General features: G+C 38.9%; 2 protein-coding genes across 2 annotated transcripts in view; one reads left to right on the forward strand and one right to left on the reverse strand.

Moving 5' to 3' along the window:
- The first annotated feature begins 3592 nt into the window (after nt 1–3592).
- Nucleotides 3593–18520, forward strand: MEIOC (meiosis specific with coiled-coil domain). The gene is made up of 8 exons (XM_021681626.1): nt 3593–3658; nt 4242–4376; nt 7419–7576; nt 10197–10301; nt 11216–13088; nt 14094–14228; nt 17681–17861; nt 18291–18520. The coding sequence occupies exons 1-8, from the start codon at nt 3593–3595 to the stop codon at nt 18518–18520; spliced, it is 2883 nt and encodes a 960-aa protein (XP_021537301.1).
- Nucleotides 18521–22296: 3776 nt separating this feature from the next.
- Nucleotides 22297–27410, reverse strand: part of CCDC43 (coiled-coil domain containing 43) — a 12026-nt gene continuing 6912 nt past the window's right edge. Inside the window, exons 3-5 of the mRNA XM_044921837.1 lie at nt 26438–26498; nt 26237–26353; nt 22297–23904 (exon numbers count right to left, since the gene is read on the reverse strand). Coding sequence (XP_044777772.1) covers nt 23717–23904; nt 26237–26353; nt 26438–26498 — 366 coding nt within the window. The 3' untranslated portion in view covers nt 22297–23716. The remainder of the gene's footprint in view (nt 23905–26236; nt 26354–26437; nt 26499–27410) is intronic.

A 27410-nucleotide genomic window follows, 5' to 3' on the forward strand; every position in this document is an offset into this window, starting at 1 on the left:
AACTCTTTTATGTTTGCTCCTATATAGGAATAGTCAATAAATGGAGAAAGAAGGTCATGATTTCCCCAGAAAGCTTTTAAATTCAGATGAAGGCAAAGAATATATAAAACAATTATGTATTTCTAACTCCTTCTCATTTTTTACTTATTTATTTATTTTTAAAGATTTTATTTATTTATTTGACAGAGAGAGAGAGAGCACAAGCAAGGGGAGCAGCAGAGGGAGAGGGAGAAGCAGGCTCCCCACCGAGCAGGGAGCCTGGCATAGGGCTCGATCCCAGAACTCTCAAACGACTGAGCCACCCAGGTGCCCCATCTTTCTCATTTTTTTAAAGATTTTATTTCTTTATTTTAGAGACAGAGCAAGCAAGCATGGGGGGGGGGGAGCAGAGAGAGGAACAAGCAGTCATTGCACTGAGCACAGAGCCCGATGCAGGGCTTGATCCCCAGACCCTGAGATCGTGACCTGAGCCAAAACCAAAAGTTGGACGCTCAACTGACTGAGCCACCCAGGCACCCCTTTTATTTATTTATTTATTTGAAAGAGATAGCATGTGCACATGCACTCCCGGGGTGGAGGGTGGGTTGGGAAAGGGGAGAGGGAGAGAGAATCTCAATCAGACTACTCGTGGAGTGCAAAGCCCTATATGGGACTTGATCTCACCACATGAGATCACGACCTGAGCCGAAACCAACAGTCAGACACTCAACCAACTTCGCCACCCAGGTGCCCCATAACTCCTTCTCATTTTAATCTGAGGTCTGTATATATCTTTGGGTAAGATTGTGAACTCAATCCTCCCCCCCACCATACACATCCAAAGTAAGATCTCCCCAAAAAGAAATAAAAGAGCTGAAAGAACTACCTACATACAAAATACTTGCCCTGCTCCATAACCAAAGTGTTCCCTTTAGCAATGTGTTCACTTGAGTTCAATGGAGTGTTAATTTTTCCTATAACCTTCATTTCCAAAACAAGCTATACCAATATTAAACAAGATAGTACAATCTCAAAAAATGAGCAAAGGACCTGAATAGATATTTCTCCATAGAAAATATACAAATGGCCAATAAGCATATGAAGAGATGCTTCAAATCATTAGTCATAGGGAAATACAAATCAAAAGCACAAGACACTGCAAAACACCCTCTACAATGGCTACTATTTTTTTAAAAAAAGGAAAACAAGTGGAGAAATTGCCATGGTGCATTGCTGATGGGACTATAAATGGTGCAGATGCTGTGGAAAACAGTTTGGTGTTCCTCAAAATGTTAAACAGAATTACCTTTTGACCCATTCCACTCTAAGGTATATACCCAAAAGAATGAAAAAAAAAAATCAGATACTTGTATACTAATGTTCAGAGCAACATTATTCACAATAGTGAAAAAGTGAAAACATCCCAAGTGTCCATCAACAGATAAATGGATGGACAAAATGTGGTTTACATGTACAGTGGAATATGATTCAGCCAAGAAAAGGAATGAAGTTCTGACACATGCAACAATATTGATGAACCTTGACATTGCTAATGAATAAGACAGTCACAAAGGGACAAATATTTTATGATTCTACTTATGTGAGGTACCTAGAATAGGCAAAATCTTAGTGACAGAAATTAGTATTGAGGTTATCAGTGGATGGGGGAGAGGAAGTAGGGAGTTACTGTTTATTGAGTACAGAGTTTCTGTTTGAGATAATGAAAATTATCTGGAAATGGATAGCGGTGATGGTTGCACAACATTATGAATGTACTTAACCCCACTGAATTGTACACTTGAAAATGACTAAAATGGTAAATTTTATGTATATCTTATTACAGCAAAAAAGATACATAAGAGGATTCATACTTTTTCAAACTTATTTGGGGTACAATGGGGGAGGGAGGGGGTACAGAACTCCTTCCAGCAAGGGGAGGATGAGCTCCACATCAGCAACTTTAAGGGTGAAGTAGGGAAAGAAATGTAATTGGTACAGCCACCTCACCTGGTCAGCTTTCTCAGATCAAAGCTGGGTAGACATCCAAACTCACTCCCAGGATAGTATGGGCCAATAAAACTTGTCCCCCTATACTATCTCCATTTGCTTTTGAATTAAAAGAACATCTTCCACTTTACTGAGCGCTTCTCAAGTTTTGATTTGATTTTATTTTTTTAATATTTTATTTATTTGACAGAGAGAGAGATAGCGAGAGCAGGAACACAAGCAGGGGGAGTGGGAGAGGGAGAAACAGGCTTCCCGCGGAGCAGGGAGCCCGATGTGGGACTCGATCCGGGGACTCCGGGATCATGACCTGAGCCGAAGGCAGACGCTTAAGGACTGAGCCACCCAGGCGCCCCTCAAGCTTTGATTTTTTTTTTTTAAGATTTTATTTATTTATTTGAGAGAGAGAGAAGGAGAGACAGAGAGCATGAGAGGGAAGAGGGTCAGAGGGAGAAGCAGACTCCCTGCCGAGCAGGGAGCCCGATGCGGGACTCGATCCCGGGACTCCAGGATCATGACCTGAGCCGAAAGCAGTCGCTTAACCAACTGAGCCACCCAGGCGCCCTCAAGTTTTGATTTTAAACATAAACACCTTAAAGGCGTTTGCAGCGTTTATGATTCCCATCTTCAATATTTCAATGCCCACAACATTTAGCATTTCTCTGAGACTATCCTATCTCCAAATGGGACTGCCCACGTAAATGGCTTGTCTGGTGCAGGTCAGCGTGAACTTTGTTCAAGAGTTCCATTAACACCAAAACGCCTTCACCGTCGTTGCGGCCTGGGGCCTAGAACAGAGCGGGCTCTCCCTCGGAAGGGGTGGGGGGGGTTAGTCCCAACAACACCCAATCCCATGACGGGTTCCTCACCTTCCGTAAATGAGCACGTCTATTATTCTCTTGGCCCCTCCAAAGGATTCTGGGAGTTAGGGGAGGGACCAAGGGACAAAAATGAAATGCACAAGGTGCGCAGCGTTAGGTTTAGGATTAACAGCCAGTTGCTGAGCGACTTCTCATATCTTCCGACCACTTCCATCACTTCTCCTATCCGGTAGGCCCGCGCTCCCTCCCCACCTTCCACGCCCCGCCCCCCTGCTGCCCTATTAGCCAATCATCGGGCTGCTGCTGGCCAGTCAGGGCCAATCCCGAACAGGTTTACTTTGAGCGGGAAAGGCTCAGAAGCTACGGAAGAGCGAGGTCAGCTAACGGCCCCTTCTTGGCCTTGTCTCTGGGGGGGGGGGGGGGGGGTAACAGGACCTGGAGGCGGTTGCCTATTGGTTGGGCAGCGGGCCAATGAGGAGGTGCGAAGCGGGGGGCGGGCCTCACACGAGGGGGTGGGGTGGGGCGGGGCAGGCCGGTGCGGGGTCGCGTGCCGGGTCGCGAGCCAGGAGTAGGCAATGTAACGGCCTCTCCCCCCGCCCCTCCCTCCCCGCTGCGGCCCCCCCCCCCCACAGACCGGCTCCAGGCAGCGCCCGGGGCGGCGGCGGCGGCGGCGGCGGCGGCGGCAGCGGCAGCGGCGGGGTGCGGGCTGAGGGAGCCGGGCCTCGACGCCCCCCCTCACCCCCGTACCCCAAGAGCTGTACCTAGTCCAGGAGGGGCTGGGGGGCCTCATGGAGGTGAGAGGCGGAGACAGTTGCCCGGCCCCTCACCCCCCAGGCCTGAGGGAGGGACTTGAGGTAACCGGTGGGGACGGTCAGGGTCTGGGAGGCGGCCGGACTTGGAGGATGGCGACGGTGAGGAGCCGCAGAGGAGCGGGCGCGTCCCCAGACGCGGTTCTCTGAGGAGACTGCGGCCGGGCGGGAGAGGGCAGGTCGCCTGGGAGAAGCCCCGACGGGGCACCCGGGCCGCGGGGCGGGGGCGGGCGGGGGGCGCGGCGGCCGGCGGGCCCGGGCTTGGGGGGTCGGCGTGGGCTGACAGGACGGACCGGCGCGGCTGCGGGGGCTGCAGTGGCCGCGACGCCCGGGCTGCCGCCGCCTCCTCCACGTCGGGCGGTCGCGGCGCTGAGGCCCGACAGGGTGGCCGCGGGCGTGGTGGGCCTGTCGGGGCCGTCGAGGGCGGCGCCTTGGGGTCGGCCGGCAGAGGGCCAGAAGGCAGAGAGGGAATCTCCGGGACAGAAGCGCGGGCCCCGGGATCGGTGGGCTCGGAGCGGATTCCGAGTTGAGGTGCGCGAACAGCGGTGGTGCGACAGCCGTCCGCCCTTCCAGCCCGGGCTCTGCGCTGCGTGATGCCTCTTCCGCTTCCCACCCCTGTCTTGTGCAGCCCAAGGTGGCGTTCCGCGGAGGTGCGAATCGCTGCTGGAACCTCGGTGCGGACCCCAGCAGTAGACTAACGGATGTGTTCAACAGCGTGATGCTGACTGGCTCCACTTCCTTCTATGATTGCTACAAATCGCAGGTCCATCCTTTGTTAGAGGATTTTTTTTCCGAAATCAAAGTCGTTTACCTGAGCCCATTCACTTAGGTGTTTAAATTTCTCCCAAGTTTAGGACCAAAAAGCCAGGAACATTTTCTTTCTTTTTCTTTGTTCCCTTTCTTCCTTTTCTTTCTCTCAGCCGGTAACATTTTCGGTAGAGTCTGCCCAATACATATTTTGCTTGGAAAACAAGTTGAGGAAGATTTTTCCATTGATTCTTGGTATCATTTTGTTCTCAGTGTAACATGAGGCCAGAAATGTAAGAAAATCCCGATTTACTTAGTAAGACAATAAAATAGTTTTTCCTTCAAGCATTTATTGCAAGCAAGTCAGCACAAACATACTTTTGATCATTTGAAGGTGAAATTTTTCTGTACTCCTTCATTTTCTGGCCGTAACTGTGTCTTAGATGACATGCTGCCTTTCACCTCACCTAAAACATTTAGTTTTATTAATCATATTAAATTAGGCTTAGGGTAGTGTAAGTTATTTTCATTTGAAATTATTTAACCAGAACATCAGTGTTGAAATTGTTATACTTTTAATTATAACAATATCCCAAAATAAATAATTTTATCTAATCCATAATACAACTTTGTATAGTATTACATCTAGTGTACAGACTGAGAAACTGAGGCTCAGAGAGCTTGATTCATGCTTTAAGTGACAAAGCCCAAGTGGAACACAGGTCTTTTCACTGCCAAGACCAGCATTCCACTGTTCTCTACAATGTTTATACAGCTCCTAAAATTTACTTGGATTTAATTTCAATCAATTAACTATAGCAAGGATATAAGTGATACACTTTGCAGTTATTTAGACTGATTAATATGCCATCCCCAAGCATTTGCATATTTAATTCGCATAAATGTTTTAACTGAAGAGGATCCAGATATTTAAAGTATAATTATGTTTGAATCCACCCTGTTACTTTAGCTGCTTCTTTTATCCTAGAATACAAAATTGAAATCAATCTTACAAAAGGAGTTAATTTTTCTAATCCTCAAATCTTACTTTAAAATGTAAAATGAACTTGAAAGAATGCTCCTAAAATACAGTTAGTTTCAAATACTGTATATCTTGTTTGATATTGCATAATCTGAAAATACTTCTTTTAAGTCATTATCTTAAAAAGATGAACAATTACTTACAGCACTTTGGATGTTTCACACCGAAAAGAGAGTTAAGGTGAGCCTATGATAAAATCTTCAGAAAAGGAATAAAATGATGAAAGGTTCTAAAGATAAAAGCCTTTGTAAAAGTTATTGCTAACTAAGAAATTCTGGAAAAGTATTTTTTTAGTGACACACTTAGCAAAATTACTTTGGTACCTCCGTTTCTGCAGCTTCAGAATAGTCAGCATGATGTATATAAACAAGACAATTATAATGTGTAGTTTTCAAATAGCAGTCATAACCAGAATTTAAACAAATGGTTGTAAAATATTTGAGATTCTTAAAGATGGGTGATTGGAAGAGATTTTCATATTTTTTTGGTATAGTATAAACTCTTTTATGTTTAAAGAGTTATATTTCAATTATGTTTATGATGAACAAAAATTTAGAATTCTTTGATCTAACTATGTCTTCTCTCTTTGTATAAATTTTGATTGAGTATAAAAGCAATTTGAAAATATTTTCAGTCAGGATTATATTTTCTCTGTATTTATAAGAAAATACCATTTCTACTATATCTGGATATTTATAGTTATTACATCTCAGGTTTCATTTGGAGAGTTAAAAATTGTGAATCTATACTTTCAGACTTCTTTAAAGAAGCATTTTCTAGAATAAAATACATCTAAGTTTAATCTTCATATAATTTGTTAAATTCATTCTATTTTAAGTATCTAAAATTATTTTCACTGAACCTCCCTTTTGGAAAGAGGCAGTATTTTATTTTATTTTTATTTTTTTAAAGATTCCATTTATTTATTTGACAGAGGGAGAGAAAGCACAAGCAGGGGGAGCGACAGGCAGAAGGAGAGGGAGAAGCAGGCTCCCCGCTGAGCAAGGAGCCCGATGCGGGGCTCGATCCTAGGACCCTGGGATCATGACCTGAGCCGAAGGCAGACGCTTAACCAACTGAGCCACCCAGGTGCCCCACGAGGCAGTATTTTAAATCAATAAAATCTTAAAATTCAAATTTTTTACCTTATTTACTCAAAGTTCATTATAGAAGTATTCACAAAAAAAGAAAAATGAGCTTGTATTTTTCTTCTAATTGTAGTAATAGCCTTTAAATTTCTAAAGAGATCATAAAATTTTATGTATCATCATCTTTATAATATCTCTTGGCAATAGAAACTAGGCTGAAAATTGAAGATATTATTTAAAAGGTCCTACAGAAAAAAAATAAATAAATAAAAGGTCCTACGGTAGGAGTAAGGCCTTGAGTTTGGGTTTAGTTGTGTCACCTATCCGCTCAGTAACCTGTAGCCTCAGTTTCCCTCTTTTTAAAATAGAGTATTCATGTCACAGGTTGAATGAATATGTTATTTGAAAATTCTGTATAAATAAATGACATTCACTTTTTTCACAGATTGGGGGCATTAGAATTTTGCAAATAATTTCTTGAAAATAACACTGCTAGTGTCCACACAATGCTCATCTGTTCAAAGAAATTAGAAGTGCAGTAACTGTAGGTGTTTCATACCAGGGATAAGCAACAAGTACAGGTCAGATCTGCTGAGTGCCTGATTGTGTAAACAAAATCTTATTGGAACACAGCTATGCCCTTTACATATTGTCTGTAGTTTGCTTTGGTGCTAGAATAGCAGAGCTGAGGAGTTTCAACAGAGACCATAACAGCTAGAAAACCCTAAAATATTTATTATCTGTCCCTTTACAGAAAAAATTCACCAACCCCTAGTAGAAAACAAGCTTAAGTGGCTAAGTCTAGATTTTAAGTCTTCCAGCTCTTACACATGTGTTATTTCCTCTAATTTCTTATTATTTCACTAATATTCTGTAATAAATGTAATTTTGATGTGTCTGATAGGCAAACATGTTTTTAAAATTTCAGAGTGAAGACAGTGTTGACCTACGGCAGACCTATACTCCACTTTCTTCATCAGCAGAATATTCAAGTTCTGTAGATTCTTCACTTTTCTATGCACCATGGTCTACTTATGGAGATGATATTAAACAGCCTTCTAATTCTCAGATCAATGTAAAGAACAGGTAAATTAATAAATCAGATTTTTCAGGTTAAATGAAGTTTTTTTTAAGTTTGATTACATAGGAACCCAGTTGTATTAGCTCTTTGTTCCCTTTATCAGCACTTTAATGTCATGACATTACAATTTTATGTTTATTAAACTTTTAGAAACCCTAAACTGGGCAGTTATGTGTATATAATTTTTAGCTCATTACTTTTTTTTTTTTATTCATTAGAGGCAACACTTAGTGAGTAGATCTTAAAGTCCTCTAAGGATAGCTTATATAAATGAGTTATAATTTTTTATCTATTTTTTTCATCCAGTTCTAAATTTTCAGTAATTATTTCCTTCACAAGTATACAACAAATGGGATTTTATCAAATATAAGATACTTTTAGTTATTTTTTGATTCCATTAATAATAACGGCCTGCTCTATGCCAGATCTCTCCTATTGGGGATACTAGAATTAACATGGCAAATATTATCCCTACCTTTGTAGATCTTACAGTAATGATGATGATGATGACTTGCTGGGCACAAGTATAGTGAGGTTTAAAAGAAAAAGTATAGGATATTATGGGAGCCTGTTGCAAAGAGAAGCCTAAGGGAATGGCATCTACCTTTATTTTAATTGTATATAAGGGAGCAGTTGATAGAGGTTGATACATCTTTAGTTTAAGTGGAAAATAATTATTTAAAAAATCTTATATGTTTATTCTTTTTTTTTTTAAGAAATTATGTGCCCAGTGTGGGGCTCGAACTCAGGACCTTGAGATCAAGAGCCACATGTTTCATCGCCTGAGCCAGCCAGGCTCCCCAATTTTAATATTTTTTAATTAATAAAACTTTTAAGTGACTCAATTGGTAGAGCATGTGACTCTTGATCTCAGTGTTGTGAGTTCAAGCCTCATGTTGGGTGTAGAGATTACTTTTTTAAAAAAGATTTATTTATTTATTTATTTATTTATTTATTTTATTTTTTTAAAGATTTTATTTATTTATTTGACAGAGAGAGACACAGCGAGAGAGGGAACACAAGCAGGGGGAGTGGGAGAGGGAGAAGCAGGCTCCCCGCAGAGCAGGGAGCCCGATACGGGACTCGATCCCAGGACCCTGGGATCATGACCTGAGCCGAAGGCAGTCGCCTAACCAACTGAGCCACCCAGGCACCCGATTTATTTATTTTTAGAGTGGGAGCACAAGCGGGAGGGGCAGAGGGAGAGGGAGAGAATCTTAAGCAGGTTCCGCGCCCCAGCATGGGGCTCGATCTCACCACCCCGAGATCACGACCTGAGCTGAAACCAAGAGTTGGTCTCTTAAACCACTGCGTCACCCAGGCGCCCCTAGAAATTACTTAAAATTTTTTTTTAAATGTTAAAAATTTGAAAATTGGTAAGTTCTATGAAATAGTGATTTTATTAGAAAGACTAATATATAATTCTACAAAAATATTTTTTAAGTTGATCTATGTTCATTGCAAAAATTCAGACTTTACAGAAATATACAAAAGAAAGCAGAAGTTCACCTTAACTTTTAACACTTCCTAATAACAACTATTAATAGTTTAGTATATATTACATTGAGTTTTTTTAGATATATACTAATATATTATTATTCAAAAAAACTTTACATTGAATCTTTTTGAAATAACATAACATAGTGGAAAAAGCATTAGACTTGTAGGCAGACCACTTGTTCAGCAAGTGTACAGTTTGGCAAATCATATACACTGGCAAAATACAAGTTTCTTAAAATCTCAAATGCTCATTCTTCAGTAGCTTAATGATTACTAATACCTGCCCATCCTATGTTATGAAGATCAATGAAATGTTTGAGTGTTATGCAAATATAAGTTATTTTTATTTCTAAAATGTCCTAACACGTGAAATGTTAAAATATGAGAAAACAAGAAGTTACAACCTAAAGCAACATATTACTTCTAGGAACAAATTACTTTAAATACATAGGAGGTAAAAGGCACTAATTTCAGTCTCCTTGTGGTTTTTACATTTTGTATTATTTAGACAGTGGTAGTCACAAGACACGATTTCAGGTACATGGAGCTCTGGTTACTTTAGTAAGGATTTGGGATAGCCCATAAATCGGTTACATTTAAGGGACAACTGCAATATTGGTGTGGTATCTAGGATGACCATATTTCATTTCACTTTTTAAACCCAACGTTTGGTCTAAAGAGTCACAAAAATAGAGCAGCAGATTCATAGGGTTTTCAAATCACAAATGAAGAAACTGAGCAAGTGTTGATGGAATAATGTATAATGGGACCAGATACGCTTTTAGAAGCAGCCATGGTGCCAAGTCTGTCTAAAACATCATAGGTTAGAGATTTATATCTTGGAACCTAAAATGAATAGCATGTGTTTTGGAGAAATAAGAGTTAAGCGTACACTGTGAACTAGACATAGGATTTGAAATGAAGGAGAAACACATAGCATAGGCACTATGCTAACGTGGAAAATATTCTTGAGTTCCTGTTCCCTCTTTATTTGAAATGATGATACAAATCCAATCCAAATATTTTATAGAAAAATAATGGTATGATAAGTCTGGAAATAGAAATCAATATATTGTATTTCAGCATGAGGAAAAGAATTTACATGTGATATTCATTTACTTTTAGGATTCAAACGGAAAGAAATGACTATGGCAGTGAAACAGACTTATATGGACTTGTGTCTAATATTTTGGAAGAACAAGATAAGTCACAGCCATATTTTGCTGAGGGGTTAGTATATTATATAAGCCATATGGTATATAGTAAGCTTTTAAATTCACATATACTAGATTACTATATTTTTACTTAATAAAGGATCATCTGATAATAGACATCTTAATTCACATATTTGTATCTAACAGCCTCGATTTTGATGAGGTACTTACCATACAATGGAAGTTTCATACTGAAATTTAATTTACTGTTAAGAACTTTCATTTGGAAAATTATTCTTGCATAATTCAGAGCTATTTCCCTCGAGTTTATGAGCTAAAGTTTGGCTTAAAGAGTATAAATTCCAAAGAGCTTTTATAGATATATCCCAAAGAATAAAACTATCATTACTGCTATGCAGAAATATGTATGGACTTTATTCATATGGTAAAAATTTTTAAAATACACTTTGATTGTTTTGGGGGGTGTGGAAGCCATATTACCCAAATGCCCTATTTCATAGATAGGGAAATATGCAGCACACATGCAACCAATTAAAATATTTTAATTTCAGTAATAGTTTCAGCAAAGTACATCTTTTTCATTTAAAAAATTGCAGTCAACAACACTTTTGTATTATATAATAACCTAATTAAAGGAAAAACTTACTTTGTTTTCTGCTTATTATAGATAAATAATTGATGCAAGATCATGCAGTCACCAGCCTCAGGCCTTAGTTAATGCCTCTTGGGAAAGTATACTGTAGACATATTAAGATTAAAATGAGTATTTATGTAGCATGTGACACATTTCAAGTGATAGAAAATTATTTGGATGTAATAGTTGTTTATAAGTCAAAATTAGAAAGGATTAGATAGATGATGGGGCAGTGAGATGATATAAATGTTTTGAAAACCTGTCCTACCTTCTCCACTAAGGAAATAAAGTCATTTAAAAGCTAAGTTGTAATTAAATATATTTACTTGTTCTAGGACCTGCTCCTCCAATTTAAAGTCAGTTTGGCCAATGAACACAAGCAGATTTGCAGATCACCATGACCTCTTAACAGAAACCAAAAGGCCAATAGATACAGCCATCTCTCAGCAAGCTTTTTATAGTGGTGAATCTGTGTCAGCAGTGGAAAAGCAATACCTGCATAATAGTAATCTAACACCACAACAAAAAATAGATGAACTTTATCATGGATTTACTGGTTTAGACCTTGAAGAACAATGGATGTACCCCTCACGAAGTGATCATTCTAACTGTTACAATATCCAGACAAATGATACAGCTAAGACAACATTCCAAGATTATCCATTTATCAAAAACTGTTTTACATCACAAACTGGTCTGTCTGACATCATGAAAGAATCAGGAGTTGATACTTACCTTTATGGAAGAGAGAAAATATGTACTAAAGGTCTTGAAGCACCATTACAGCAGAAAAGGGCAGAGATGTTTCTTTCTCAATTTAATAGATACAATGAAAATGCAGATTATTGTAGATACCCAGAATATGTTCATCCTAATAAGGCTAAGCTTAATAAGTGTTCAAATTTTAGTGTCCAGGATAGTAAAAAATTAGCCAATGGCACACTTGAAACACCAACTGTAGAAGCAGACACCTACACAAAGTTATTTCAGGTTAAACCAGCAAATCAGAAAAAAATGGAGGAGACAATACCTGACCAGCAGAATTTCACATTTCCAAAAACCACACCACATCTGACAGAAAAGCAGTTTGCAAAGGAAGCAGCATTCACTGCTGATTTTGGCTTAAAATCAGAATTTGGACTGAAACCTCACACAGCTTGTCCACCTAATAATGATTTTGCTAATGTCACAGAAAAACAACAGTTTACTAAACCTGAGCCCCCAAATTCTGAGTATTTTAAATCTGTGAATTTATTATCAAACTCAGCAACATCTTCAGGAGGTATCAACTTAAACAGACCAACTTGGATGAATGTCCAAACAAAAAATAACACTCCTATTCCTTACCGGAATCAAGGTAACTTGATGAAATTAAATAGTCACTTAAGTGTAGCTTCAAAAGGTTCTAGCCATTCTTCAGATTTCCCCCAACTGTCATCCACAAATTTAACCCCAAATAGCAGTTTATTTCAGAAGTATTGCCAAGAAAACCCTTCAGCATTTTCTAGTTTTGATTTCAGTTACAATGGTGCAGAAAGAATTCAATCTGCCAATCACATGGAAGGACTGACAAAGACTGGAGAAGAAAATCTCTTTGAATCAGTTACTGATAAAAAAATAAAGCAACCAAATGGATTTTGTGATAACTATTCAGCTCAGCAGTATGGGATCATTGAAAATATAAACAAACATAATTTTCAAGCTAAGCCTCAGAGTGGACATTATGATCCTGAGGAAGGTCCAAAGCACTTAGATGGCTTATCTCAAAATATGTATCAAGATCTGTTGGAGTCACAGGGTCATTTTAATAGCCACAGACAGGGAAGTGGAGACAACAATATTAATAGCCGTGTGAATCGCGCACAGGCGTCATGCTTTTCTAATAATTATATGATGGGAGATTTAAGGCATAATCAGAGTTTTCAGCCACTTGGTTCAAATGGGTTTCCCCTAAGATCCACTCACCCATTTGGCCATTCAGTTGTTCCACTGTTGGATTCTTATGATTTGTTTTCTTATGATGACTTAAGCCATTTATACCCTTATTTTAATGATATGATGTATGGTGATAATTCCTTTTCTGGTTTCGTGCCAACTTCTGGATTTCAAAGACCAATTAAAACCCGTAGTGGACCAGCCAGTGAACTTCATATTCGACTAGAAGAGTGCTATGAACAATGGAGAGCATTAGAAAAGGAGAGAAAAAAGGTAACACAAAGCTATCCATTTAGGAGTAACTTAGGATGTTCCCTCTGCCTCTCTTCATTTTGTTTGTTAGAGTAGTTTGAGTGTTATTTCTAAGCTGAATTCTATAATGTACAGTATTTGTTAAGTATTTGACTATAAGGAGTTAATTAGATGACTTAAGCTTCAAGCTTAAAAAAAATCATTATTTATGTAAAGTTTATTTCGCCTATGAAGACTCTTTCCTTAATGGGTTAAAAGTTTACTTCTTTTGGGGTGCCTGCCTGGCTCAGTTGGAAGAGTATGTGACTCTTGATCTCAGGGTTATGAGTTTGAGCCTCAAGTTGGGTGTAGAGACTACTTAAAAATAAAATCCTTTTTGGGGCACCTGGGGGGCTCAGTTGGTTAAGCGGCTGCCTTCGGCTCGGGTGATGATCCTGGAGTCTCAGGATCGAGTCCTGCATCGGGCTCCCTTCTCAGTGGGAAGTCTGCCTCTCTCTCTGACCTTACCCCATCTCATGCACTCTATCTCTCTCTCTCTCTCTCAAATAAGTGAATAAAATCTTTAAAAAATAATAAAATCCTTTTTAAAATTTTTTTAAAGATTTTATTTACTTGAGAGAGAGAGAGTGTACAAGCAGGGGGAACAGCAGGCAGAGGGGGAGAAGCAGACTCCACACTGAGCAGGAAGCCCGATGAGGGACTCGATCCCAGGACCCCGAGATCACAACCTGAGCTGAGGGCAGACGCTTAACTGACCGGGCCACGCAGGCGTCCCAAAATACTTTTTTTTTTTTTTAAAGTTCTTTTAATTAAATATTAAGCTGTTGGAGCCTTTGGGTATTTTATATGCATTAAATATGATAGAAAAATATGGTGGTATTGTGGTTTGTATTTGTTGCTTTTTGAAACTGAAACAATTTTAAAGTTGTGATTTTCAATTTATTTCTTAGGCCTAGGAGAAATGTTATTCAGTATTGAATCATATTTAGAAAGTTCAGCATCTAAAAGTTACATAATTTTTTACAGACTGAATTGGCCCTGGCCAAGAATTACCCAGGAAAAAAAGTATCCAGTACTAACAACACCCCAATTCCAAGGCTGACCTCCAACCCATCTCGAGTTGATCGCTTAATTGTGGATGAACTTCGGGAACAAGCCAGAGTAAGCTGTAAAAACACCCAATAATGGATTTTTTAATTGTTTGATAAAATTTTAAAACAAGTCAGAGTTCTGAAGGATTTTTAAATCACATTTATGCATAATTCTCTGAAATATATTCTTTTCCATGTTTGGTCCTAGAACTATGATTAATAATTAGGGAAGGGGAAATAGCACTCCCTTAATGATTTAAAAAGTAGGTTTAGGGCGCCTGGGTGGCTCAGTTGGTTAAGCGACTGCCTTCGGCTCAGGTCATGATCCTGGAGTCCCGGGATCGAGTCCCGCATCGGGCTCGCTGCTCGGCAGGGAGTCTGCTTCTCCCTCTGACCCTCCTCCCTCTCATGCTCTCTGTCTCTCATTCTCTCTGTCTCAAATGAATAAATAAAATCTTTAAAAAAAAAAAAAAAGTAGGTTTAGTAACTTAAATGGTTCCTCTTTAAGAAACCCAAGTTAACGAAGAGCTAATCCAACAGAAAGAATTTTAAAGCAAAAATAATTTTGAATATTATTTATAAAGAAAGTCCCATTTCTTAGACACAAACATCTGTTTTCTAGCTTGATGAGCAAGCTGTGTTTGCATTATACAAAATGGTAAATCAACAGGTAATTACTGTATTTCATTTTCTTAACCCTGTACTCTTGAGTTATTCAACAAACATTAAATATATCCAGCAATGTATTAAATACTGAAGAATATAGGTATGCATAATTTTGTAAAATACTCTTGTTTTAGAAAATTAGTATATCACTTCAAATATAAAGAATCCTGATGTTAGGTCACTTTGTAATTTAACAAATGATTATTCCTGTTATTTCCTTTGTAATTTCAGAATTTTCTAGAATTTAATAGAGCAGGGTAAAATTTCTTTTTTTTTTTTTAAGATTTTATTTATTTGAGAGAGAGAGAATGAGAGAGAGCACATGAGAGGAGGGGGGAGGGTCAGAGGGAGAATAGACTCCCCGCCGAGCAGGGAGCCCGATACGGGACTCGATCCAGGGACTCCAGGATCATGACCTGAGCCGAAGGCAGTCGCTTAACCAACTGAGCCACCCAGGCGCCCCAAAATTTCTCTTTTTTGACCTTTCTCTCTTAAAAACTTATGCTGTTTTCCAAATAAAATATGATACAAGATTCTTGGGAGGGGCGCCTGGCTGGCTCAGTCAGAGGAGCGTTTGACTCTTGATCTCAGAGTTGTGGGTTCGAGCCCCATGTTGAGCGTAGAGATTACTTAAAAAAATAAATAAACTAAAAAAAAAAATATTCCTGGGAAAAAGCATGCAGTAAAGACAGCTTGCTTCTGTGATTGAATAAAAGCCATTTTAGGAATTAGAAAAATCAACATAGTGGAGTGTATTTTATTGAACATCAGTTTCTTGTACCTTGCTGTCTTTAAAATATAGATATGAACTACTTCAGTGGAAAAAGATTGATTTTACCTAGCTTTCAGTTGGTCAGTTGAAATTCTATATCAAGGGCGCCTGGGTGGCTCAGTTGGTTGACTGCCTTCAGCTCAGGTCATGATCCTGGAGTCCCGGGATCGAGTCCCGCATCGGGCTCCCTGCTCAGCGGGGGGTCTGCTTCTCCCTCTGATCCCCTTTCCTCTCATACTCTCTGTCTCTCATTCTCTCTCTCTCAAATAAATAAATAAAATCTTTAAAAAAAATTCTATATCAAATTTATAAATTTGTACAATGGATTTATCAGTGGTATAGCAGATACCAACATGGGTTACAGCCAAATGTTATGTTAATAAAAACTTCCAAAAAAGAAAAGAAAAAAAAAAACTTCAGTCTTTCATTATTTTCTCTTAAGACTCTTCCAAGTTAAAATTCCTTTTCTTCAGTACATGTCTAGGCAATATATCAAAGGACTGCAAACTTAATAAACTTTTTCCAGCTTTGCTTATGCTTCACATTATTTTAGGTTATGTTTATAGCTGTTGTAAAAATTTGTTTTATCTGTACTTAGCAACATTAGACCGATGATCACAAAGGGCAAAAATATTTTTACATGTACTACTTTCTAGTTTGCTGGTTTTATACAATTCTGAAAAAAAAAACTTTTAAAAGTTTATTAAAAATCACCTGTGCACATTTCTTTCTTTATACTTATCGTTTATTCAAAATGATTCGTATTTTAAAAATATATAATTAGTTTACATTTAATACCTATATACTTGTGTTTTCTCCATGGACCTGAAGTAGACTCCAAAGAAACTTGATATGAGTGTGAGGTTAGAGGCATTCATTCAGTTGCCATTAGCTTTTTTTTTTTTTTTATTGTTATGTTAATCCCCATACATTACATCATTCGTTTTAGATGTAGTGTTCCATGATTCATTGTTTGTGCATAACAGCCAGTGCTCCATGCAGAACGTGCCCTCCTTAATACCCATCACCAGGCTAACCCATCCTCCCACCCCCCTCCCCTCTAGAACCCTCAGTTTGTTTTTCAGAGTCCATCGTCTCTCATGGTTCGTCTTGCCATTAGCTTCTTAATTGAGAGATATTTTCTTACTCTCTCCAATCACTGAACACCAAGTTCTTATGTGAATTTTGTGATTTTTAATTTGTGAATTTTATTATTTTTTTAAAGTTTTTTACTTATTTATTTGACAGCGAGAGCAGGAACACAAGCGGGGGGAGTGGGAGAGGGAGAAGCAGGCCTCCCACGGAGTAGGGAGCCCGATGCGAGGCTCGATCCCACGACCCTGGGATCATGACCTGAGCTGAAGGCAGACGCTTAATGACTGAGCCACCCAGGCGCCCCTAATTTGTGAATTTTAAAACATTTAGCTCCCAAAGGCAATTACTGTATTTACTTCATGTTCAAATCCTAATTATTGAAAAAGTTCTCTTTCCTTATATACCTTTCAAGTTTAGAATTTGAGACAAGTTAGGTATATACAACTAGAAAATATACTCCCCTTACTGATATACTGGATTAGGGATTCCTTAAAACTACCACTAGTCAGTATGATCTGAATATTTCTGATTTCCAAAAGGAGAATACTGGAAGCCCAGAAAGGACTTGCCAAGGTCAGGATTAATCAATCTAGGACTTCTCCCTTTTAGCTCAATTTTTTTTTCCCTTTAGATTACAGTACCTTCTAAAAATGTTCTATTTGCAGGCTGTTCTCTTATTTGCCAAAAACAATCTTAGATCTTAAATTTGCACTTATTGTCAGTGACATGGAAATGTTTGAATGTTCAATTTTTTTAACAGTTGCTTATTCCCAGTAACTGATTACTGACTGAAACAAGGAGGTACAAAAGACTGGCTTTATATCTTTGTTTTCCCCAGCATGGTATCAGGACACAGTAGGCATTCAGTTATTTATTAGATGAATATTATTGCCCTCATCTCTATTCTGCTTCATTGAAGATTTGTTCTTAATTAAAAGACAGGGCAGTATGGTTACATGCCTTATCAAAATTTAAAATGTTTCCCTCAGGTTGTGACTCTACTAGGCAAAATGGAACGTCTTCGAAGCTCTCCCCTTCATGCCAATATCTCTACTGCTCTTGATAGACACCTGGAGTCCATTCACATTGTACAGTCACGTAGAAAGGATGAAATTGTTAATGCTTCAAATCGGCAAAGGCAAGGAGTTCCTAGATGCCAAGATGACAGAGGTATAAGCGGTAATGCATATTCTTTTGATAAGGCAGTGAGATCATTTGAATGTTGTTAAAATCAGATTCTGAAGTTAAAAGGTTGGATTTCTAAAATTTACATTTAGCTAAAGAATAAATTGGTAAATGATGCCCAAATAATTTACTCTAAAAGTACTTTGATCAGTTTTGTTAATTTTACCATTTAATTATAACTCTGTCAAAGTCTGTGTTCTACCCAAAGCATAGTCATTGTACTGTAAGTCAGAAATACAGTATCAACAATTTTAAATATTAAGTCAAATACTTTAACCCACTCAGTCAATAGCCATCCTTCTTTTATAAAAATAATGTTTGATAATTTAATAGTACAACATTGGGCTTTTTTAAGAGTTAAGGAATATATAAAAGGTATCTAATATGAACTGACCCTGAATGGTTTTTTTACAGATGTTTTTGCCCTTGCTTCAGCAATTAAAGAGATGTGTGTGGCTACTCGGAAAGCACGCACTACCCTGTGGTGTGCACTGCAGATGACCTTGCCAAAAACAGCCAGTACAGCTGGCCAAACAGATTTGGAAAAGGCTTTACAAGATATAGTAAACTGTGAGGATAAAGTCCATGAAAACATAAATAGTAGCAATCCAATGAACCAGAGAGGTGAAGCAAACAAACATTAAGGAAATGCCAGCAGAAAGAAGAATAAAAAGCTGATAAGTAAATGTATCAAGACATGCTAAAAAATTTTAATGAACTTGTCAAACTTGAAAATTTCAATACATTAATTTTCTTTCAGATTTAAAGTTAATACCTTAATGAAGTCTAACTTCTATTTAAAAATCTTCTATTTGGAATGAATCAGATATAGTTTAAAGTGAACTCAAAGGGAAAGTTGACTACTCTAGGAGTTCCGAGTAGCCAAAAATAACAAGTTTAAGTAAATTAAATATTTCCTAACAGCTAAAATATTGCTTAAGCCCATTCTGCAGTGCAGGTAAATGCGAATGTGAAATTGTTCTAGAAGATAAGTTTCATTTAGGTCTGCCTTAGTAAGTATAATTCCAAATAATGAATCTAAGTGACTGTAACCCAATTATGGCTACAGTCTAGTAACCAAGACAAGTTTTGATTGTGATATAAAAGTATTTTCCTTACAAAACTGGATAATACCTAGGAAACAAAGGAAAACAAGGATGAACCCAATATTCATGTAAAAATTTAATATTTAAAATACTACCATATTTATAAATTTGAAATCTTAGTGCCTAAGTATATGGAGGGAAATGCATCTGATTCTCCTAAATTAGTGATAAAAGTGCCAGTGTAAAAACCATGCAAGTTACTGAATATAAAACCTGTTCAAATCATTTGTGTATATTCTTTAAAATTTAATTATACTATCAATTATTACATATTTCCAATTTTAAAGTATTTAAACTGAATCAAAAACAAATTTCCTTTATCTGGATCTTTTAGAGTTGATGCACAGTAACTAAAATAATGACTATTGTTTTAATACCCTTAGTTTGCTGCATTTTATGAGGGTATCACGAAGTTCTAAAATGTATTTTTTTAAGGTTAATCTTTAGTTTAGTTTGCAATTGGTTAGTGTATATTTTGTGTAGTTGTGTTCATTAGTTTGCTTCTGTATTTTTTTTAAAAGCTTTTGAAAGCTTGGCTTTTTCTGTTTCTCATCACTTAATATCTTTGTATGAAACCCGAGTAATTTATTCATTAATATGAAATGTTGGTATTATGTGACTCAGAAGATCTTGGGTTTTAACATTTCTCCATGAGTTAAACTATAATATAATGTACTGATGAAATTTAATTGAACTATCCTTGACTAGAAACACTGATGTTTTAAATGTTGGTGTTTTTCCTAGTTTTAGAAATCTTGGTATTAAAGAGTGTAATCACACCACATAAATTTTCTTTAGATGATGTGCGGAAGAAACTGATTGAGAATGCAGGAGTAACTGTAGGGAGAAACATTTTGATCACTGATACGCTTTAGAACTACCCAAATGAATTACATTGAGGGTAGTCAAATAAAATAGATCACCCCACCACACTCACTGCATAGAAAGTGGTTAAGTTTGACATAAGACATGTTGGATGTTTTGAAAACAAATACTGTACTGAATTTAGTCTCTCAGGAAAAAATAAATTACTTTGTTGAAAATATTTGGTTTCTTTTTTTTACATCTTTGTATTAGTTTCTAACCTTAAGTGTCACGGAAGGTCAGAAAACCAAATTTCATTTCACTGGCCTGAGTTTTAAATTTCATTAACATTTAGGGGCACCTGGGTGGCTCAGATGGTTAAGCGTCTGCCTTCGGCTCAGGTCATGATCCCGGGGTCCTGGGATCGAGTCCCGCATCGGGCTCCCTGCTAGGCGGGGAGCCTGCTTCTCCCTCTGCCTCTGCCTCTCTCTCTCTCTCTGACTTTCATGAATGAGTGAATAAAACATTTAAAAAAAAAATTTATAAATTTCATTAACATTTAAGTAAGAATGTTGGTAGACAAACCAGTGCCATTCAGATATCCTTGCATCGAGCCTGACCTCCTTCAAAGATGTGTTTTGTTTTTTTTTTTTAAGATTTTATTTATTTGACAGAGGGAGACACAGCGAGAGAGGGAACACAAGCAGGGGGAGTGGGAGAGGGAGAAGCAGGCTTCCCGCCAAGCAGGGAGCCCCATGTGGGGCTTGATCCCAGGACTCTAGGATCGTGACCTGAGCCGAAGGCAGACGCTTAACGACTGAGCCACCCAGGCGCCTGTTTTTTTTTTTTTAAGATTTTATTTATTTGAGGGCAAGTTGAGCGAGAGAGCATAAGTGGAGAGGCAGAGGGAGAAGCAGACTCCCCGCCAAGTAGGGAGCCAGGGACCTGGAGATCATGACCTGAGCCAAAGGCAGACGCTTAACTGACTGAGCCACCCAGGCACCCCAAAGATGAAGTTTTTGCTCTGCCTTTATACTAACCAAGACAAACCAGATTAAAATTCTGGGGAAGTTTTAACATGACAGTGGTCAGAAATAAAACACTAGTCCATTAACTAAAACCAAACACAAAAATTCTTTGAAATTCTGTTAATCACATCACCCTGCAAATAATTCTCATATTAGTTGGTTATCCCTTTCTATGGTATACTCTCTAATGGATGGTTCCTATGTATTGTACTTCTGAATTACAACCTATGAGGAACAAAAAATATCACATACAATTTGTAGTGAAACTGATAAAGCTGATGCTCATCATTTCTAATCCAAAAGAATTTGGTGTATTCAATTTTTTTAAATAGACAAGGTGATTTATATAAAAGTAGTTAAAAATTATCTTGAATTATATCAGCATCCTTACCACTTGAATATCTGCTACCATTAAGTTTTAGAGTGTTGGGAATTAATGACTGCAATCCCAATTTTGGACTAAAATGTCAATCATACTACAGAAGATACGGCTGTTTAAAATTTGCCCTTTACAATACTGAACATTTTAGACATAAAGGATTTATCAGCATCTGAATTAAGTGAATAACCTTACTCAAAGCCTAATGAGCTGATCCTTTTTTCCCACTTAAACATTAGTTCAAGGGGCGCCTGGGTGGCTCAGTCGTTAAGTGTCTGCCTCCAGCTCAGGTCGTGATCCCAGGGTCCTGCTTCTCCCTCTCCCACTCCCCCTGCTTGTGTTCCCTCTCTCACTGTCTGTCAAATAAATAAATAAAATCTTAAAAAAAATAAACAGTAGTTCAAGTATACACCTAACTGTAACATAAGAGAGTCCCAGAAGAACTGGCTACTGTTAGACTATAACAAGTACCCTTCAGGGGCTCATGGATATAACCTGGCTCTGCTTCAGAGACCAAAATCAAGGTGAAAATAAACTAAAAATCCAAAATGAGGGTTAATAAAATAGGCTCTCTCATAAATTATCTGTAGCCACAGCTTATTATTGCTACTGCCATAGAAGACTAAGACTCCAAAAGGACTGCAAGGACTTCAAAGCCAATTTACTGACTTCCAATAAAACAAGGTAATCTTGGGCGCCTGGGTGGCTCAGTCGTTAAGCGTCTGCCTTCGGCTCAGGTCATGATCCCAGGGTCCTGGGATCGAGTCCCACATCGGGCTCCCTCCTCGGGGGGAAGCCTGCTTCTCCCTCTCCCACTCCCACTGCTTGTGTTCCTGCTCTCACTATCTCTGTCTCTGTCAAATAAATAAATAAAATCTTTAAAATAAATAAATAAATAAATAAAACAAGGTAATCTTTCTGATTTCCTAATACCCAACTTCACAGGAAAATTGAGGCAGAGAATTTGATTCTAGGAAGAGGTTCTACTAATACAGCATATTGGGCTAATCAAAATACAAAGCAAAATTCAACACATTCCTAAGTGTTCACACAATTCATTTCCATGGATAGCTGGAAGGAATCAATCAATCAGAAAACAGTGATTTAAATAGTTTATTTTTTTTTAAAAGATGGTTACTTTTTTAAAATGCAATGCCACGGTTATAGGAGTGTATAGAGGTGACACATCTTTTCCTTAACCATGCTTTTTACCTTCTGCACAAAGGTAAGAATTTTTTGTTAACCTCTTAGTTAATGGTATAAAACAGGTCAGCAAACTTTTTCTCTGAAGGGCCAGACAGTAAATATTTTAGGTTTCACAGGCCACAAAAGGTCTCTGTCACATATTCCTTCTTTTACAAGCCTTTAAAAATGCAAAATCCCTTGCTGACTTGCACCATACAAAAACAAACCGCGCCAAATTTCCTAGCCTGCAGTAGTTTGCCAAACTCAGGTATAAAATACCTATTTTCTGTCTTGTCAGGGAGATTGCTCCCTTCGGGTTTCTTGACAAGTCTGCTGCCAGAAGTAAAGGCCTTATTTACAATTGAATGTGGCTTGTGACAAAAGTAGAAATGGAGAGTTCCTGCTCACTTTTGACTCTCCCAGGTTTTTCCACTCATTAAATTTGTTGAGTACACACAATGTACACTCTTAAATATCTTTGTGTTAGCAGAGATTTCCAGTGTTTCTTCCTTAGATGCATGGTTCCTGCAGTTTCTTCCAAACTGTAATTATCACATCTTTATACTTATGTTTTAGGGCAGACCAGGATTAAAATCTCTACTAGCAGTCAAGAGGGCTCATGATTATAAAAAGTGAATCTAGCTATCAATGATATCCTTCCACCCAATACACATCCTTCTTTAAAATCACAGCCTGGATGAGGAAAAATATGTAACTATCTCTACTTAAAAAGATACTTCTTTTCCTCCCATAGGCTGAAACTTAAAAAAAAATCTCAAATCTAGAACATCTACCACATCATTTCTTCCATTTTCATAGTTTGTTGCCATGTTGACATAATATCTGGATCCAGGTAGGCTCTTCATTAGCTTTCTATTTCATCCATAAAACAATACAGTAAGAGGTAACTACTACTTTCAAAGTACTTTATGCTCCCACATTTCACCTCAGAAAAGGAGTGGTCATGATTCTGCTCCTTCAGGATGAAAACTGTAACTGTCTGCTTTCTGAATACTTCTGTTATTTATCCTAGGTGAGGGAAGACTTCTAAAGTGGCCAAAAGGAGCCAGGACTTCAGTATTAAAATATAAAAGTTGCCCCCATTCCAGATCTTTGGTACAGACATCAACCACAATAATCTGATTACCCACACCACAGAGACATGGCACATTTTGTAATTAGAAGTGTTTGTGATTTTCCTTTTGACCATGTAAACAAAAGGGAAATGCCTTGGGAAACCACTCTGCAATGTTCTCTCACTTCTCTTAAATACACATGTGCACAATCACTTCTCCCTTTGATCAAGTCCATGAGGAGAAAGAACAGAGTGGACCAAGGTTATCGCTTCCGCTCCCCTCTTTGTGTCCTTTTCTTTTCCTTTTCCTTGCGCTCCTGCTTGGCTAGTTTGTCTCTCTCCCTCTGCAGCTTGTCCTGTTCCTTCTTCCTTTGGGACTCATCCCGAAGCGAGTCTCGCTCCAGTTTTCGGGCATTGAGGACATCTTCCACATTGGTGTTTCGGAACAGAGCTACAGGTGAGTTAAGGGATTAGGGTACAGGTCACACAGGTCCCAACTACTGCTCTGTCCTTATTCTCTCTCTACAGATTCCTAGTCTTTAAAAAAAAAAAAAAAAAAAAGTCCTGGGGCGCCTGGGTGGCTCAGTTGTTAAGCGTCTGCCTTCGGATCAGGTCGTGATACCCAGGGTCCCAGGATCGAGCCCCGCATCGGGCTCCCTGCTCTGCGGGAGGCCTGCTTCTCCCTCTCCCACTCCCCCTGCTTGTGTTCCCTCTCTCGCTGTGTCTCTCTCTGTCAAATAAAGAAAATCTTTAATAAATAAATAAATAAAAAGTCCTTATGATAATTTATCTTTGGTCTAATGGGAAATCCTGAAACTACCATTACAAAGGTTTAAACTTTTGAATAATCCTCAGAATAAAAATCTCAGACTTCTCTAAATTTGAATGTTAAAATATTTTATGAAAATGAAATTTTAGGGGCACCTGGGTGGCTCAGTTGGTTAAGCGACTGCCTTTGGCTCAGGTCATGATCCTGGAGTCCCTGGATCGAGTCCCGCATTGGGCTCCCTGCTCGGCAGGGAATCTGCTTCTCCCTCTAACCCTCCTCCCTCTCATGCTCTCTGTCTCTCATTCTCTCTCTCTCAAATAAATAAATAAAATCTTTAAAAAAAAAAAAAAGAAAGAAAGAAAATGAAATTTTATTCCAGAATAAGTACTTAGATCATGGCAGAATATTGTTGGGAGTATCTAGGCTAGTTTTAGTCAACAGAGTATTACTGTAACTGGCAAAAATTTTATGTACTTGGCACTGTTAAAATGCTTGAAAAAGAGTTAAATAAGTTGTTTAACCTTACTAAACTTTATCAATTTGCTTTTTTCCCTAGACCACTGAAGCTTAAGTGAAAAACATGTTCTAATAACCACAAACTCTGAATTTATAAAAGACATGAAATAAGTTTAACCAGTTAGAAAATACCTAGCCAAAAACTTTACCCCTCATTTCTTGGGACTTTAAAAACACAACCTGGGGGTGCCTGGCGGGCTTAGTCAGCAGAGCACGCGCCTCGATCTCGGGGTCATGGGTTTGAGCCCCAAAATGGGTGTAGAGATTACTAAAAAAAAACCAACCTGTTAGCACCAGACAAGCTTCTCTGTACTTTTTTTTTCTTTTTAAGATTTTATTTATTTATTTGACAGAGAGAGAGAGAGAGCACCAGTAGGCGGAGAAGCAGGCAGAGGTAGAGGGAGAAGCAGGCTCCCCACAGAGCAGGGAGCTCGATGTGGGACTCGATCCCAGGACCCTGGGACCATGACCTGAGCCGAAGGCAGCCGCCTAACCGACTGAGCCACCCAGGCGCCCAAATCCTCTGTACTCTTAAAACGTAACTCTTTTGCTTTGGTGCTTTAAAATGTCTCTGACACAACCTCCCCTTCTTTGATAACCCACCATACTTCTCATCTTTAAGAAGGTGGATTTTTTTTTTTTTTTTTAAAGATTTGAGAGAGCGAGCGAGCACGCAAAAGCAGGTGGGGAGGCAGAGGGAGAGGGAGAAGCAGACTCCTTGCTGAGCACGGAGCCCGATGCAGGGCTCAATCCTAGGACCCTGAGATCATGACCTGAACTGAAGGCAGACTGAAGCAACTAAGCCCCTAAGAAGGTAGATTTCTAAATGCAGAAGCTTCTCAGGGCACCTGGGTAGCTTAGTCGGTTAAGTGTCTGACTCTTGGTTTTGGCTCAGGTCATGATCTCAGGGTCCTGAGATCGAGCCCTGCATCAGGCTCCTCGGGACCTTCCCGCCGCTTTAGCGGGAAGTCTGCTTGAGATTCTCTCTCCCTCACCCTCTGCCCTTTTCTCCCGCTTGTGCTCTCTCTCTCTCAAATAAATAAATCTTAAAAAAAAAAATATATAGAATCTTCTCATAAGTGTCTGTTGGTAGGGACTTTCCTCAGCACATTTTTCCATCCGTCCATATTTTCAGCTCAAAAGTATTCAGTGTTTGTGTTCTCTTTCCAAAAAATTATATGGTCTCTGAGGACAAAGTCAAAATTTCAATATTATTTTAACTACTTCCACTGCTGGGAAACCCAGTGCTATCCACAGGGAGTATAGATTCTTATTTTCCCTAAGAAATCCTTCCTCCCTTCACAGTAGATGTTAACATGTTTTCTTTGGGGAAAGTTCTCATTAAATTGACTATTTATGGTTGTCCTTGGAATGGGGCTCAAAATGCTGGCCAACATGAGTTCCTGTTGGTAAAAGGATCCCCCAGCAATGACAAGATGAAAACTGTTCAAGAGTATTCAATGGAGAAACATTTGGAGACGGACAAAGAGAAGGATACATTTATCAGAACCAATGTTCATTGTGGTGGCACATGAGTCATCCTTCTCAGCTGCTTCGGTGAGCGTCGTTAAGGAAAGTCGGACGGAAAGCAAAGGCCGGCACATCCCAACCCAACCTCAGAAAACATTCAGTGAAGTAACAGGCAGGGAAAGCATGCTGAAGGAAAACACCGTCAGAGGTGTGATGGTAAACCCAGCACAGTCATCTTCAGAAGTCTCAAGATTGTTCAGAGCTCCTGTGAGATCCTTAGCTGCTGGAGGCTGAAAAGAAACAGCCCGATCTGGGTGGACTTTCCCCATTACCTGGCAGCCCAGGGAATGGCGAGAGGATGGTGCTTCTCCAAGTGTGGTTCCCAGAACTCCCGGGGAACTTATTAGAAAAGCACATTCTTGGGCCCCACCCTGCACCTACTAAATCAAACTGGGGAGTGGGGCCCAGCAATCTGGGTCTTAACAAGTCCTCCAGGAGAACCACTGCTTAAAATGTTCTTTTCCAGCCCAAGAGAGGAGATTTTGTCATTGGAACCATAGCTCTGCTGACCCTGGCAAGAAAAAAACATTAGGAGAAACTAGAAGACAAGCTGGCCCCAAAGGGCCTAAGAATTATTTCCTGAACTTATGATGGGACAGCCAACATTTCTGGTATGAGGTCCACATGCCCATTCAATCATGCTCTATAAGCTAAGCGTCTCCTGAACAAGTTCAAACTCACAGGGAACCAAGCCTGTCCCTGTCAACAGCAATTGCCTTTGGCACAGCCCCCAAATTCCAGATTTCTTCTGTGTTGGTTGGGAATTCAGTCTCACTTTCAATTATGTGGTCACTGGAATATTAAAAAAAAAATTTTTTTTTTTTTTTTTCCAAATGAAACTGCTCCAAATTTGGGAATTCTTCATCCAAAAACATCCGTATCCTAGTCCTGGTTTTGCCACTAAATCTATGCATGTCTCTGATCACACATTCATCTCCTATTGTCACAGTTTCTTTATCAACTGGGAAAAGAATATAAAGATGGATTATACATAGGATACTATACTGGACAGAAAGGTATTATACAAAAATAAAGAATCACAGCTATATCTTAGCTTCTGAAAATACAATATAAATGGTCCATTAAGGCATTTTTTTACACCGAAGTCTTCAGGAACGTACGGATGATGTGTTGAAAAATAT

This window comes from Neomonachus schauinslandi, chromosome 15 (assembly GCF_002201575.2).
Source record: "Neomonachus schauinslandi chromosome 15, ASM220157v2, whole genome shotgun sequence".
NCBI lineage: Eukaryota > Metazoa > Chordata > Mammalia > Carnivora > Phocidae > Neomonachus > Neomonachus schauinslandi.